This window comes from Gambusia affinis, linkage group LG12, assembly GCF_019740435.1.
Source record: "Gambusia affinis linkage group LG12, SWU_Gaff_1.0, whole genome shotgun sequence".
Classification (NCBI taxonomy): Eukaryota; Metazoa; Chordata; class Actinopteri; order Cyprinodontiformes; family Poeciliidae; genus Gambusia; species Gambusia affinis.
Window position 1 is genome coordinate 199,330 of NC_057879.1, and position 15,278 is coordinate 214,607.

A 15,278-nucleotide genomic window follows, 5' to 3' on the forward strand; every position below is an offset into this window, starting at 1 on the left:
AAGTACAGATGAGGGAGTATTGTCCAATCTTGGGACACACTAGGTTTGTCAAAGAAATATATTAGATATGTGGAGAAATATTAAATTTATGTGTTAATAAATCTGTCTTCTTCAGAGTGAACCTTGGGTAAAAGCAACATGATTCTTTTACTACCTCACATGATGTTACATTATAAATAACATCCAGATGTCCTGAATAGACTAGAATTTCTGCTATTTGATGTATACTTCAATTATTTTCTCTCACTGATAAGTTTGCAAAGATGAACAAATAAAGTCAGGTTCTTATGATTTGATTATTTAAATTAGCTACCTTAATTAAATAATCAACATATATCCCTAAGCCCTCATACGCTAACATATGGGAAAGTTGTAAACATTTACATCAGTGTAAAGAACTTTAACAATGATGTGTCAATTTCTATGGAGATTGCTTTGTTGCAAGGTCAAACAAACTGAAGATCATTATCCTATCTTTGGTGTTTGCAACTGTCAAGGTTAAACCTGGTGATAATGGGAATTCAATAAACACTTTAGCACCTTGACCTCATAAAACCTGACAAAAGATTTGTCTCTCTTTCATTGAGGGCTGCAGTTTTAGGTTGGCAATAGTTAATTTTCCTAATTTACCAGCAGATTCAGGGAGTTGGTCTGTTTCTGGGTGAGTGCTGAGTCACACGTGCACAGGCATGTGAATGTGCACTTGTTTGCATGGCTATAACCAACCTGGTGCAGCTTCCACCTTGAATAATAATGAAAGTCATTTACCTACTATAAAGTATTATTCATGAATTAAAATCAATTTCATAAAATAAAATTGCTCTCAATTGGTATTATTAATAAAGGTGAAGATAAATCAAATTTAACCTGTCCAGGGATAATTGAACAGACATTACAGGAAACAAAAAAGTTACTTCAATTGAAAATAACCCTATGGTTTAAACATATGAATTTAGGACTGAGATGAATTTTTTGCAGATTTGCAAATTTTCACCAATTTGCGTATACAACTCAAACATTACATACAAACAAACAGAGGTTATCTGATAAAGGGCATAAAGATAAAATTTAAAGGGAAAGCTATGACCACAATAAAAACAATAAATATTAAATATACTTGATAAAACATCTTCTCTATGAGGATATTGATGACATATTTTGATAAATAGTTAGAAATGTTTTCTTACTATTTACAACCAGCTGTAGCCGTTAAACTTTATATTTATAAATGTTTCTTTTTTGTAGTATTATTTGATTTGTTTTCGACTCGGTGACAGAACCTTTCTGTTTCATTCTTGTTTCTAACCGGCGATAAAAACTCTGGTGCGTGAATTTCCGGTTATTTTTCGCTCGCGGACATTACTGCACTTTTCGTACAAAAAGGTTTACTGCTAGCTTGCTCAAGTCAATCTGATTAAAGAGTCCGTTGGGGAAGACAAGTTCATGCAGAAATGAATTCCTTGACGCGGAAAAGGTTCTACGATAAGCTACCTGTGTGGATAGTGGAGGACCACCACCATGTAAGGATGTTTTTCTTCGGTCAGTGACTACAGATCAAACATGAAACTGGTCGAATAGTTCCAGATCTCGTAACAGCAACAAGCTCAATACAAGTAGCTTGACTGTTGAAATACAAACCTTTAAGAACGCATCTTAATTATTTACTGACCGCTATCCGAAAGAAATTGAATAAGATTCTGTTATATGAATAATGTCAAACTGACTGAATGAAAACGTAAGATATTCAGCCCTGAAGAGGATAACAAACAAAAACATTGACACTGAAAGTTCAGACTAATTTACAGATTACCCATTTAAATGACTACTTCAATAATGTCTGGGGAATAATAAAAATGGACTTTTCTGTCGTTCCGTGAGGAAATTGAACTCCATCAGAACCAAGTGACGTGGATATGGACGCGGACATATACACATAATAGTAAAAATCAGATGGAGACTGTAAGAAAGAAAGTAAATCCCACCAATACAACAGGCACCATAATATATGGGTTATTTATCTGTACAATTAACAAATGGTGACAGATTAGAGTAATACTATATATATTTTTTGTTTTGATAAATGTTATATAGTAAAACAATATTGTGTGTAAATTCTTTATATTGTTGCAGGTGGTCCATCACATCTATCGAGCCATTGCATCAAGACATCTTCCACTCAACAACATCAGACTGGTTCATTTAGACTCCCATCCTGACCTTCTTATCCCTGTCAACATGCCTGCTGACACAGTGTTTGATAAGGAGAAACTCCTCAAGTAAGAGCAGCAGAATAACAAAGAACATCCCTACATGTAGGGATGTAGGGAGAAACAACCTCAGCTTTCTGCTCGGTGTTACAACCTAGCAAAAAAGGATTTTACTCATACAGTCTGTGATCAATAACTTTGCCTTGACTTACATGACATACAGCAAGTGTGTTCTCTTCCCTCAATTGCTTAACAACCTACTGATCTTGGGCTGGAATTTGTTCACTCAACCAAAGAAACTCTTTTTGCATGCAGTTTGAGAGTTCAACAAATGCACACATTTTGGTTTGACAAATGTAAAAAACTGAACATGTGCCTTATTTGTTCTTGACTACCGTAGAACAAGTTTATGTTTTAAGTAAGTGCAGACTTCTTAAGAGCTGTGAAGATGTTTTAAAAAGTTTTGACACCTTTTAAGTATGTGATAGTTTGGCAAGCCTTAAGACCTGATCCCTGACAAAACTGGAAGCAGACAAATAGGGGACTGAATCATCATACCAGGGACGAATGTCATTTAACCAAGCTTTAGACTGGTACATTTGTTTTTAGAAAACTTTTAAAGGAATCAAGCCTATTGTTCAAAGGGTTGTGTTTTTTCTCCTACCTTCATTTTGCTGAATCTGCTCAAATATATGGCCACTTGATAAGAGTTGTATTTTTCTTTTGCCTTTTAGTGAGCTGAGTATAGAAAACTGGATAATGCCTATGGTGTATGCTGGTCATGTGAGCTACATGGTGTGGCTGCATCCTTACTGGTCTCAACAGATCAGTGAAGGAGAGCACACATTTAATGTTGGCAAAGACTCATCTACCACAACCATCAGGTAAGATAAACACAGATGATAAATGGTTATTTTTGTTGAAAGGAATGTGTATTTTATAAGGTCAGTCTAGTTCAGGGGTCTGAGAGCTGAGGCTTCAGACCCACAAGTGGCCCTCTGGTTCCTCCACTGTGGCTCCTTTATAACAAAACAAAATAAAGAATTTGTCTTGAATTATAAAGGTAATAAGACAATATCTGCATAGAGTATCTAGAATAGAATGACAGCAATGTTTTGAGGCTTTTCAAAGTATTCTATTTTTAAGTTCAAGTTATGTGCTTTACATTTTTAAGTGGGCTGTGTATCTTTCATCTTTCTGTTATATACAGGCATCACTCACCTGGTCTTATTTCACAGCTAATATTTAATAGCGTTTTTCCCTTTTTAAACTTTAAATGATCCATTTTGTCATAACATTTTAAAATAGGACTTTTGGTTTTATTTACTTTGCTTTCCAAACAAATGTTTTAATTTACTTTTCTAAAAACTAAAAAAAGTTTTTTTAAATTTAATTTGTCTTTTTTTGTGGTTCAAGACAAATTTTAATTTGCGGCAGCGGGGCAAAAGTGGCTCTTTGAATTTAAAAGGTTGCTGACCTCTCTTGTCAGATTCTCCATCCCAAAGTGTCCCAGGACCAAAGGGATGTTTACAAACAAATGACTATAAAGCATGTTAGCAAGGGACCATTTGAGTCTAACATATATATGGATTTAAATAATTTTAACAAAGTGCCAACTGACAACTTGTCATCTCAAGACACTTTATGAAAACGGCAGTTCAAAACATTAATGCATCCATTCCAATTAATTCTAGTTATCAACCAGTAAAGTCATGCTCAGTTTATTATTATCACTGGTTAAAGTTTTAATATAAGGAAACCCAGCAGATCGCATCGAGTCATTGACTTGCAGAATTCACTCCTTCCAGACGGACATGTAGCAACAGAAGAAAGCCGCTTGCTTTGTGTCATTGACTATAGAGCAGTGGTTCCCAATTCCAGTCCTCAGGCCCCCCTGCCTGCATGTTTTAGATGTTTCCTTTCAGCCACACACCTGGATTGAATCTTTGGGTGATTAACAGGCTCCTGCAGTACTTGGTGGCTGCAGAAGACGTCATGTAGTGATGGGCAAATGAAGCCTCATGAAGCAATGAAGCTTCCGGCCCATTGCTTTGCCCAAAAGTTTATTACTCGATGCTTCATTCATTTCTCACTAGTGACACCTGCTGGTGAAGCTGTGACAGCCTTGTCACTCAGACATATTTAAAAACAATTAGTAAATGCAACATTGTCACAAAGGTTTTGTCAAACTCACGTTTAGTAACAGGAGAGTCAATTAAATCCTATTTAACTAATAATTTTTAGTTATTAAAATTATTTGTTGCCAATCCTAATGGCTGTTTTCTTCTGTCATTGACTGATTTAACAGTAGTCATTTGTTGTGGTGTACTCGGAGTGCAGTGCTTGTTGGGGCAGACAGTTTTCTTCGAGTTTTGATTTGCCTCCTGAAAAACTTTCTATTGGCTCTCTGATCTGATCCCTTATATTTTTACTCATAAGCCAGAATTTTACTCATCCAACAGCTTAAAGTCTGTTTCTGCTGTGCAAGACTGATATATTTTTGCAGAACAAAGAAATAGTGGAAATTTCAAGAAGGTGAAAATTTTAGAGGTGAAGGGTTTAATTATTGTTATTTAAGAATCTTGTGAATCATCATCTCCAGTATTCCCAGATGTCAGATTTTTTCTTCTTGCTGGCTCCTTTTCAATCAAGTTTATTTGTGTAGCACATTTCAGCAACGATGCAGTGTCTAAATGTTTTACATAATAAAAACACATAAATATAAAGTCAAAATATGCCACAATCAACCATTGAGAAAACTGGTAACAAACATTACACTTTGATGAGTGTCATCATCAAAATCATTAATACACATGAACTATAAAAGGTTCCTTTTATTTCGGCCACTGCTGAAGACAAATACTCCACTCATGCGATCAAGCAGCGACTCATCACGCTTTTATTTTGAAAACCGACACGCAAAATGAAGCAGTCACGTGACCCATGCAATGCGAGGCCTCGTTTATTGCCAGTCACGTGGTTTTCAGCAAGACGACTCAAGCCTCGAAGCGGGGCTTCATTGACACGCCCCCTCATTACTCGGTACAAGCCTCGAAGCCTGGCTTCAGATAGACCATCACTAACGTCATGCAATCATTTGAATCAGCTGTTCTGGTGTAGAGGCACATCTAAAACATGCAGAGCAGGGGGCCCTGAGGACTGGAATTAGGAAACACTGCTATAGAGCAATCCAGTTCAGCCGATGACCCCTCCAGGAAGTTGTCACAGCAGAAGGTTAAATGTTACGTTATGTCTATCCTGTTGTTGTTTTCCAGGTTGACCAGTACAGAGAACTACTTCCTCAGTGATGGTCTGTATGTTTGTGACGAGCTGCTGGAAAACTCAAAACGTCTCAACCTGAACATAGTCAAAGTAAATCCTGTCAAAACATCAACTGGGCCACTTCCAGGTACCTTCAAGAAGTGATAACATCTTTTAAGTTTGAACTAGCTTTATTTGAGCCAAATTTATTTTCATAGGAAAGATTAGGTGGTTGTGAGCTCTATTTTTCCAAAATATTTTAATTGGCATCAACACCTTTAACTGTAAACCAACAAGTACTTTAATTCAAGTCACTCAGTCCTTAAGGACAGCGGTGTTATCATGTTTCCTTTAAATTGCATCTGAACTGTTTTTGGGGTAACAAGTAAGGGCTTAAAAAGCAAACTTTTATCAGCTAATTCATGCAGAAGCCATTTATACTCTATTTTTATTTTTGCATGTTTCATTGATATTTTGACATTTTTCTTAGATTCATTCAGGTTCTTTTAGATTGAAAGTTCTCCAAACCATCAGCACAATCTCCAGCTTCCTGCACAGATTTTCTATCACATGGAGGATGTGACAATCTTTAGTTAACAAATAATACTTATATTCACTAACTAGTAGTGACATTCATGAGTTGTTGGCTTTGCATAAATGAAAGTTACAGTGGGGGTTCACATTCTGTCAGTCTGATTCTGCAACAATTGTTCAGCTAGTCCAGTGTTTCTCAATTTCTAGCCCCAACCCTCAGGCCCCCCCGCCCTGCATGTTTTAGGTCAGGGGTCTCAAACTCCAGTCCTCGAGGGTCTCAAACCGCAGTCCTGCAGTTTTTAGATGTGCCACAGGTACAAAACACTGGAATGAAATGTCTTAATTACCTCCTCCTTGTGTAGATCAGTTCTCCAGAGCCTTAATTATTCTATTCAGGTGTGCTGCAGCAGAGGCACATCGAAAAGTTGCAGGACTGCGGCCCTCGAGGCCTGGAGTTTGAGACCCCTGTTTTAGGTGTTTCCCTTCTGCCACACACCTGGATTGAATATGTGGGTGATTAACAGGCTTCTGCAGCACTTGATGGTCATGCAATCATTTGAATCAGCTGCTCTGGAATAGAGGTACATCTAAAACATGCAGAGCAGGGGGGCCTGAGGACTGGAATTGAGAAACACTGACTTACGCTGAGCACTTCTTCTTTTTATGGCGGTTGGCAGATCGCTGAGAACACTGACGCTGTTGCGCCCTCTACTGCGCATGCGGGAAACTTTCAGGTCCTTTGCCCGTTCAGACTGCAGAACACATACAGGTCGCATACGAGTGGCAGTGTGAACGGCTCTAGCAAAAAAACATCTGATTTGACAAAAAAATCAGATTTGGGTCACTTCAGGCTCCAGTGTGAACACAGCCTAAGATAGCTTGCCATGCCTCAACTTTGCCCACACTACCTGTCTCAGATCTGTATGAATATGGTATGGTTTGTCTACAGTTTCTTTCTGGTGTTGTAAAGGATTTAAAAGAAGATGTTTTGGAATTTGACTTGCTCTGTACAAAATAATGAAAGTAATTAGGGTAGGTAATCTTCTGGTGAAAACCATTTATTGGTTTGGATTTATGCTTGTACTTACTAGGTTGAGCTTAATGAACTGAAGATCTTTTTCATGGTCAGGTTTTGGGTTTTGAATTGTTTTTAAAGTCATTCAGCTGAAGCAAAACTTTAGTTCTATGTCAAAAAGTAATCCCAGACCCCACATTTTCCTACTTAATGGTTTTATTTGTGTGTGTTCCATGGTAAGGTTAAAGCTTTTCTTCCGGTGTTGAATGACACCGTTTTACAGTGAGTCCCACCTGATACTTTGGAAACTCAAAGCTAAGTATCCATATTAGAAAAAATCCTGCTGGTGTTGCAGAACTTTAATTCGCTGTTGGCAGGTATGAATGGGAGACTGAAGGCTAACACTGTTAAAGGATATCCACATATGCATTTGTCTGCATGTTTTAAAAGCCACATTTCTTACAATCACATTTCAAAAAGTCTTTTTTTATGTTTATTTCTTCAAATGTGGAACAATTTGTAGAGCTTATTCATTGTTGTTAATTTTGTTTTTAGTTTTGTTACATTGTATAACCAATAACTTTCTGTCAAACCAAATAAATGTTAGAAAATAAATGTTATATTTTTTATTTAATATGTAAATGTTCAAATAATTTAACTTCTTATCATTTTCTTTGATGTTTTCTTGTCCATCTGACTCTGGATTTCAGGGCATGACACAGAGAGGGATTCTGTGACACATTTATCCAAAAAAGCTCGGACAGATCTGAGTGAGGATGGAGAACCTTCATCTGGAACAACTCCTACACTGCTGCCAACAGAGGACAGCAACTTACAGAGAAAGCTGAGCAGCAATTGCACAGACTTTGAAGATAAAGATGAAGGATCAACTAGTTATGTTGTTAGCAGATTAGCTACATTTCTGAGTGAAACGGATCCATACGTCCTAGACATTGATTTGGATTTCTTCTCCTGTAAAAACCCATTTAAAGAAATATACACGCAGGTATCTCATCTATGTTTGAATGTTGTTCTTCCAACAAGTTGATCTGTGTTTCCAAATGTTTTTGGCCTAGAAAATAAAGTCAATAATACTTTAGTAAAAAAAATAAGGGTCGGCTTCTGCAACACTTGCAGATAAGCAAAAAAATGATTAATACCCCAGGCAGACTGACATTTAGTTTGTTTCCCATTCGACCAAGAAGTCAGATTCTGGTTGGAAATGACAGAGGCCTCTTCCAAAAGACAATAAGACAATGTACAAGGGTTTTCATAGTGGAAAATAACAATTTCAGCTGTCATTGACATCTAGAGAAAAATTTGAATGTCTATAAATGTTGTTTATGCCTTTATCAATTATCAGAGGAACTTGTATTAATATATCATGTATTTATCACATGATGTAATAAATACATGGGGTCAGAGAAAATTCTTTATAAATTCAAGCTTGTACATTTATGTACATTCATGGAGGGGGTTATAGAGAGTGAGGTGGGGGGGCACTAGGTGGTTTGCCCAGGGCCACCTCTGAGTGTGTTTATGCTATTCTTATACATGCAACCTATAATAATGGTCTTGCTGTAGTCGGGATTCAAAGTATTATTTAAAACTAACCTGATGACTGTAATTCTTTTCCAGGAAGAGTATTCCATCCTCAAGAAGCTCTACTACTTCAGAGAACCAAGGATGGGTGCTGATCAGGTTAGAATAGTCTAACTCATGTCAGTTACAGAAAAATTGTGAAACTTAGTAACAGGAAAACTTATCTGTTTTTATTAATAAGAAGTAATACATGTAATATTGCTCTGAAAAATATTAAGAGGCCACTTAAAATGATCAGTTTCTCTAATTTTACTCTTTATAGGTATATGTTTGAGTAAAACAAACATTGGTCAAAATAACAAAAGGATGCAGCGCTTTCAGACCTCAAATAATGCAAAGAAAACAAGTTCATATTCACTTAGAAACAATAATACTAATGTACTCATGTTTATATTTCAACACACTTGAAAAACTGCCCTGGTAGCTTTTCTTGAGGTTTTTATAGCTAAATCTTCCAGAATAAGCCACAGAGCTTCCAAAGCATCAGACAGACCTCATGATTCAAAGATATCAGTCAGATGAAGAATTTCCAAGGAATTAAATGTACTATGGAACACAGTGAAGACTGTCTTCATCAAGTGGAGAAAATCTGGCACAACAGTGACCTTACAAAGAACAGGATATCCATCCAAGGTTGGTGATAAGACGAGAAGAAAACTGGTCAGGTGAGGCGGCCAAGAGGCCGACATCAACACTGAAGGAGCTGCTGGAATTTATGTACTACATGCAACAACAACCTCTCATGTTCTTCATATGTTTGGAAATCTCCTAAGCACGTGGGAAAATGTGTTGGGGTCTGATGAAACCAAGGTTGAACTTTTAGGACATAATTCCAAAAAAATATATTTGGTGCAAAAACAACACTGCTCATCATACCTGCAGTGAACATGGTGGTGGCAGAATTATGCTTTGGGCTGTTTTTCATCAGTTGGACCTGGGCCTCAATCCGAGTGCATTGAATTATATACAGTTCCAAGTACCAGTAAGTGTTGGCACCAAACATTTGGCCTTCTGTCAGTAAGCTAAAGCTAAAGAGGAACTTTGTCTTCCACCAGGACGATGTCCCAAAACACGCATCTAACAACAAAACAATGTCCATACCAAGTCAGAATAAAGACATGAAGTCCATGGAACAGCTGTGGGCTCACCTGAATAGGGCTGTTCACAGGCGATGCCCTTGCAATCTGTCAGATTTTTTGCAAAGAAGAGTGGGCAAATATGGCCACATCCAGATGGGCCATGTTGACATGTCCAACCCAAAAAGACTGAAGGCTGTAATAAAAGCCAAAGGTGGTGCAACAAAGTATTAGTTTAAGGTTGTGCATATTTATGCAACCAGGTTATTTTACATGTTCTATTTTGTATTTCTCCCCTTTAAAGGTTTCAGTTTGTTTTTCAGTTGCATTATACAGATTATAAGTCACATTAAGGTGGAAAATGTTGTGAAATTATTTGTATTGCTGTCATTTTTTTACATCATAAAAACCTGGCATTTGAACATTTGTATAGACTTTTTTAGAACCATTTTATCAATCTCTCTCTGTAAGGACCATTTCATAACAAATATGATGTTGCATGGACTGACTGCTCCTTATGGGGCCCACATAGAAGTGCTATTTTTGGGTTGGGGGTAAGAATTAGGACTAAGGTTTTAATTATGGTTGGGTTAGGGTTAGGCATGTACAGGGAATAGTAAGGATAAGGATCAGGGTTAAACTATAGAAGTGAATGAAAAATGAATGGGAGTCAATGCAAAGTCCCGTTGAAGATAGAAAGACACTGTGTGTGTGTGTGTGTGTGTGTGTGTGTCTGAAGGCAGAGCTGGAGGAGTGTGTAGATGGCCGTATACATCAGTTGGAGGACCTGGAGGCGGCATTTGCTGATCTGCTGGAAGATGATGGAGAACAGACGGTTACACGATGGGCATCTAAACCAGGGTACAGTTCCTCTGCTTTTATGTCATTAGAAAATGTCTGCAGCTCAGACAGTTTGTAAATTGTACAAATAGCTTTATACAATTTATTATGCATGCCAAATAATGTTGACTTTTCTGTCCACACATTTCTCATCCTCAGCCTTATAGATGGACAAAACAAGTTAATTTGTATAGTATCAATCACACACTGGATAACTCAAATATATCTACTCTTTATAAAGATCTTTTCAACACAGATATTAGGAAGAACTACTTGAATCTAATAAAAAATAACCTAGACAAGCTAAGTTACAGCTCTTAAACAGAGCATAGAACAGGATAGAGAAAGTTTTAAACCACTGAGTCCTAATACAACCTTGTGTGTGTAGCTGGGTTCTTATGTACAAAAGTTCATTCTTAAAACTGCTCCCAATTTTAAGCTTAGTTTATTATATTTCTATCTGTGTGTTGGACTAAGAGACCAAAATCTGTGGTTGCATGTCGCATGCTGGCAGCTGCAGCATTATTAATATCATCATTGCGCTTCAGTTTACAACTCTAAAAATCATCTCTCCTGTCTTGAAACAGTCAGTGTGTCACTTTACTTATTTCTTTTTAGCATGTATTCATTAGCCCAACTGGTTTCCAGTTTGAAGGCAAGAAATCCTTCACCTGACTATGAAATGGTAAGCATCAAAATATGGTAAGAATTCTTCTAGTTTTCCTAAAGCTGCTGTTTACCACCTTGCCATCCATGTTGCCATTCTTCTACAAATTGATTTACACGATTCTGAACATGAAGAAATGCTTCCATGTAATTAAAATCTGTATAGCGGTTCAGTAGTTTGTATATTGTGCCTGTATTAAAATGAAGCATGTACAGTGTGCTGCTGTGAGAGAATGGGGCATATTGCCTTTTAGATCATCATCATTCTGTTTTTAGGATTCTGTCATACTTATATCTTGAATATGTGTGATGTTCTGTACACAGCATGTGTTGACCCCAAAGTAGTTAAATAATTAATAGCTGAATTATTTCAGAAAATGGGACAAACCAGCTTAAAGTACCGTACACCAGAGGCCCCAATGCTGGCAAGACTGTTGAAAAATGTGATTTAAAATATCAGATTTTAATGAAATGAAAAGTGCTGCACAATGTTGCTTATTGTTGAGGGCTTTAGGGAAGTCATTTATTCTGTTTTTGAAGCCAGATTAAAGCCAAGTAAAGATATCTTTATGAAGAAATCTTTAGATGTTGATGGACGTTTCTACACCTTTGACTTAATGGAGGGTGTGCTGGATGGTTGTCAAGTGAAGGGCCATTAGAGGGCCCCCAAGAGCAGTTTCTTTATTTATTTATTTTTGGCCATATAAAGAATGATTTTATGATCAAATATATATTATTGCTTGAACTGCCTTGTTGCTGAAAAAGTGCTATATAAAAAAACTATTTCTTTAAAAAAAATAATAATAATACAACATTATCATGAAATTGTATGTTTTTGTTAATATGAACACATAGAAATCATTTCTAATAATAATAATAAAAAAAATCTGTTCCACTTAGAGGGGCCCCTGGTGGCCCCAGTGTCCTACACAGCTAATGCCCTGGGGTGGCCCCGACCATTGTGACACAGTGATTTGAATGCGTGGTTCTGCAGGTTCATTTTCCTGCTTTGGGTCAGACTCCGACTCCAACATATAGACGAGTCTTTTATTGTTGACATCTTTAATAAACTTGGGAATAAAATGTTTCTCTGCCGGTGGACAATTGAATCGCTGCTATCAATCTACAAAAATTGCCAAACGGGGTGAAGTGGAACACTCTGCGGCCTGGAGGTGGACGGAGCCTGAGATGTCTCATTCAAATTAAGAAAAAGCAGCTGAACAAGTTGCTCAAAATTGGAGTAATCCAGGATCTGTGGAGCCTCAATAATGAGGCATTGGAGTCCTAATTTTTATAGATCTGCTGTGAATGATTTACATGTGAAAAGGAAGGATTTAAACACTTTAAAGTGCCACTGCTACAATGAAACCCATTACATGATTTAAAAAGATGAACTACTGTCTAAAAACTGACAGACGTGGACACTCAGGATAACAGACTGAATCTTTGTTAAATCATTTTGATCTCTGCTGTTTTCCTCCTAACCTTTAAATCTGGTCTTATTACATTTTTTGCCTACTTCGACCAATCACTGCATGACTCAGGTTCACCAGGCAGGACTGACCTGTGACTCAGTTGAGCTGCCGCATCACATCAGTACCGAGGAGGAGATTGATGGACTGATTTCTGCTGTGCAGCTTGTCCTGAAAGCTCTGCCCACACCGACTCTGGTGACTATGTCAAGGTAAAGATTAACACTCAGTCCACAAGATCTGATTGGAGAGAAAATGAAGGAGTGAATGTAAATGTCTGTCTTGTGTTGACAGGTCTAGTCTAGATGAATACTGCCCAGCTGAGCAGGTGGATTCAGTTCAAAGTAGAGTTCTGGATGCACTAGAGGCATTGTATGGTGACCTTGATGTGCACAAAGACTACAAAAGCAGCAATAAAGATGCTGAGGACGGCCAGCCAAGCACATCTTAAACTGCCACACAAATAATTTATCTTGAATGTTTTAACAACTCAAACAAATTTGGCTCAAAGTGAAAAAAAGTTACCATGATTGTCTGTTTCAAATTTTTTGTACTTTTTCCAGTTTTGGTCATTTTGTCCCCAAGATAGGGGAATAAAAATTGCTGTGTTTTAAGTGACGTTTTGTACCCTCTTCAACAACTGTTGATTTAAAGAAATGTGATTGTATGAGCCCAAAAATAGAACTGATTTGACCAGGAATCACAATTTTCCATGTCAGAGGCATCTTACCTTAGATAAGGAGAAAAGGAACTAGACAGTTCCCCGCTGGTCCAGAGTCCTGATTTCAGATTAAGGTCAATTCTGCATTTCATGTGGAAACCAAGGATTCCAGGGTCTGCAGGAAGAGTGGACAGGCACAGAATCCACACCGCCTGAAGGTTCCACAGTCAGTGATGTCTTGGGATGTCATGTCATCTGCTGCCATTGGTCCACTGTGTTTTCTGAAGTTCACAGTCAGTGTAGAAATCTATCAGGACAATCTAGAGCCCTCCATGCTCCCTCTGCTGACAAGCTGCATGGAGAGGTTTTTTTTATTTTCCTAAAGGACTTGGCACCTGCTCACACAGCCAGAAGTACTGAAAGCGGATTCAGTTCTTGATTGGCCAGCAGGCTCCTCTGATCTTTAACCACATGGAAAATATGTGGGCTGTGGTCAAGAGATCAAGAGAAAGACGAGACATCAGACCCAACAAGGCAGATGACCTGAAGGCAGCCATCAAAGCTATCTGAGCTTCCATTACACCTACACATAATCACAGGATGATTGTTGATGCAGCAATTCATACAAGGAGGCCTGAGTTCAGAGAAATGTGTTGCATCCTAAGGGTATTTTATTTAAATTATTATTTTTTTTATTTATGGATAAAGGGCTATTTATTTATGTAATATATTTTATTTGCCCAGTTGTTTTTGTTCAGCCGCAGAAACATTGCAGAATCTGAGCTGCGTGCTGGTTGGGGAAAGAGTGTCAGAGTGTCAGATGGTCAGTTGTAACGTTGTAGCGTGGAAAAGAAGAAACATTGTAGCGGTTTTCTGTGTCTGTGCACTTAAAGTATCAGTTCTTGATTGGTCTATTATAGTCTTCTAATAGATCCAGTTTGTGCTTTAAGACAGTTTAAACAAATCCACACAGCACATGAATAATAGACCTCTGATCACTGTACTGCCACATTCAAGAAGGTGGCAACATAAAGTAGGTCTCAGTGTTCACTGAGGTGTCTATGTATTCATATCTGTGTAAAACAATTGTCTCTTTACCATCAAGCCTTTTGCCCATGCATGAAATTTCCGGATGTAAACAATAACATGGAAGTGGTCCATGTATAATAATGAAGCTCTAGAAAATGACAGTTTCATTATCTGAAATGACTGGAAATATTATAGTGTTTTTTACATGTCCTAGTACTCTTATTAGAGTCTGTTTCTGTTGTGTGTGTCTGCTCTGTCTTCCCAAAACCCCTGTTGGTCGTGGCAGCTAGGTGTACTCACTCACTTTCTGCTGGAGGTTTCTTCCAGATAAAGACAATGGAGAGTTTTTCCTCCCCATTGTTGAGACATGCATGCTTGATATTAGGAATCTCTGCAAAGTTAAAGGAAAAATGCAATTAATTATGCACTGTTTATTTCAACTGATTGTAAAAGATGAAGGCTGCAAGACAACAACTGGATACATTCTGTTTGGTTTTTTTAGATAGAAAACTTAATTTATCCAATGTGAATAACAATCTGAACTTTATATGCATCATTATAATATCACCATATTTATGTTTATATTGTAAGTATTTCTTACTCTGTTTGCACTGCCATTAGTTTTTGGAGTCGGCTTTTTTGACTTTACTCTCATTGTACATGTGTTGTATAAAATGGTTAACTGTGATTCCTGCTCTGTCCGCCTCCGTCATTGCATCCTTGGACAAGTCACTTCAGCCCCTTTGTCTGCTGGTGGTGGTCAGCTCACCATCCTCAGTTTGTGAATGGGTGAATGACTGAATGTAGTGGGGAGCTACATGATAAAGCACAATACATGTATAGGCCTTTTGCCATTCATGTGTAGTGACAAACAATAAGAAATTGTAACCATGCTGAGGCATGCAGGGGCCACTT

At 37.6% G+C, this 15,278-nt stretch overlaps 1 protein-coding gene across 1 annotated transcript; it reads left to right on the plus strand.

Moving 5' to 3' along the window:
• The first annotated feature begins 1,311 nt into the window (after nucleotides 1-1,311).
• On the plus strand, nucleotides 1,312-15,051 carry lg12h5orf22 (linkage group 12 C5orf22 homolog). The gene is made up of 10 exons (XM_044133369.1): nucleotides 1,312-1,520; nucleotides 2,131-2,276; nucleotides 2,942-3,091; nucleotides 5,483-5,616; nucleotides 7,728-8,023; nucleotides 8,656-8,718; nucleotides 10,435-10,556; nucleotides 11,154-11,220; nucleotides 12,746-12,885; nucleotides 12,968-15,051. The coding sequence occupies exons 1-10, from the start codon at nucleotides 1,452-1,454 to the stop codon at nucleotides 13,122-13,124; spliced, it is 1,344 nt and encodes a 447-aa protein (XP_043989304.1). The 5' UTR covers nucleotides 1,312-1,451; the 3' UTR covers nucleotides 13,125-15,051.
• Nucleotides 15,052-15,278: the final 227 nt, after the last annotated feature.